General features: G+C 66.6%; 2 protein-coding genes across 7 annotated transcripts in view; one reads left to right on the top strand and one right to left on the bottom strand.

Annotated features, from left to right (window-relative positions):
* The window catches only part of CEP57 (centrosomal protein 57kDa), a 63081-nt gene extending 62708 nt beyond the window's left edge, over positions 1-373 (bottom strand). For 2 of the 5 annotated variants that reach the window (XM_014538602.1, XM_014538605.1), the window contains exon 1: positions 115-337. In XM_014538602.1, coding sequence (XP_014394088.1) covers positions 115-159 — 45 coding nt within the window. In that variant the 5' untranslated portion in view covers positions 160-337. Of the gene's footprint in view, positions 1-114 lie in introns of all 5 variants that reach the window. The other 3 variants (XM_005856739.2, XM_014538591.1, XM_005856740.2) reach the window with 3 other exon arrangements.
* A 116-nt stretch (positions 374-489) lies between these two features.
* The window catches only part of FAM76B (family with sequence similarity 76, member B), a 32669-nt gene continuing 31805 nt past the window's right edge, over positions 490-1353 (top strand). For both annotated transcript variants that reach the window (XM_005856735.2, XM_005856737.2), the window contains exon 1: positions 490-691. In XM_005856735.2, coding sequence (XP_005856797.1) covers positions 587-691 — 105 coding nt within the window. In that variant the 5' untranslated portion in view covers positions 490-586. The remainder of the gene's footprint in view (positions 692-1353) is intronic.

A 1353-nucleotide genomic window follows, 5' to 3' on the forward strand; every position in this document is an offset into this window, starting at 1 on the left:
TCCGCCTCCCCCCGGGATGCGGGGAGACGCGGGGCCGAGGGCGCTCTGAAGGATGAGAGAAGCAGAGGCGCCACGACCGACCTGGGGCCCAGGCGCGGGGCACCCGCTTCTTACCGAGAACTGAGACCCAGAAGTCGTCGAGACCGACGCTGCCGCCATCTTCCCGTCTGCCCAGCGGACCCCGCAGCCCCGGAGCGGGCTGGTTCTCCTGCCGTCCTTCCAAATCCGGGAGCCGCCCGCCGAGGGCGACCCTAAGCCGAGCCCCAGATGGAAGGGGCCGCTAGGGTGCTGGCGCCGGGTCTGGGAACCCCTACCGCACACCCCCACAGGGACGCCCACGCTGAGCGCGCACACGGAAAGGGCCACACGCACTAACGGGCGTCCGGAACAGCCAATCAAAAAGGCGGGCGTTTTCCGGGAGTCGGAGCGAATCCGCCTCTTCTCCCGGTGACGTCACAAGGTAGCGCGCATCCAAGAACGCCACGGCGCTAAGGCAGTGGCTGCTAGACAGCTCTGAGGGCGAGCCGTCTCCCTGAGGAGACGTGGGCGAGGGGTCGTGTTTTGTCTCCTGAGGCACTTGACCCGAATGACCATTAGGAATGAAAGCGAATGCGAAGTTCACACACTGCACCGGTTCTCTGGGACTAAAGGCCAAGGAGGGCGTTCGCTTGACTTCGGGACGTCAGTCCAGGTGAAGTACTCACCTTCTGGCCAATAGCAGATAGAAAGAGGAGGGGCTTGACGACCTGGTCCAATACAAGCCCAGGGAAGGGGCGTGGAGGCCGAGCGTAACCCTTCGCGAACCCTTGCCCAATTGGATCCGGGAGCTCTCACCCAAACCTCAGACTGGCTGCTGGAAGTCGCCGCGGCCCGGGCCTGGGGGCGGGGCGAGTTTAAAGCGGCTTTCCCGCGCCCAGAGCGCCGGGCGCTGATTGGCCGGCGACTTCCTCCCTTTGTGGGAGCTCCCTGCGTCGCCGGGGTTAGGGGTTGGGAGGAGCGGCCGAGTGACGCAGAAGCTCCGCCAGCTAATCAGGGATGGGGAAGGGGGGCCAAGAAGGAAGCGGATCCTCTGCCGCGCAGCTAAACTGCATTCAGCAACCCGCTTCGTCTCCCTCCGCCGCCAGCGGGGCCTGAGCGGGAGCGACTGGGACGGCGTCACTGGGTGGGCTGGGGCGGAAGTGGAGGAGGAGGGAGACGGGGGGGGGGCCAAGGAAGCGGATCCTCTGCCGCGCAGCTAAACTGCATTCAGCAACCCGCTTCGTCTCCCTCCGCCGCCAGCGGGGCCTGAGCAGCGGCGACTGGGACGGCGTCACTGGGTGGGCTGGGGCGGAAGTGGAGGAGGAGGGAGACGGG

This window comes from Myotis brandtii, unplaced genomic scaffold, assembly GCF_000412655.1.
Source record: "Myotis brandtii unplaced genomic scaffold, ASM41265v1 scaffold1043, whole genome shotgun sequence".
Taxonomy (NCBI): Eukaryota; Metazoa; Chordata; class Mammalia; order Chiroptera; family Vespertilionidae; genus Myotis; species Myotis brandtii.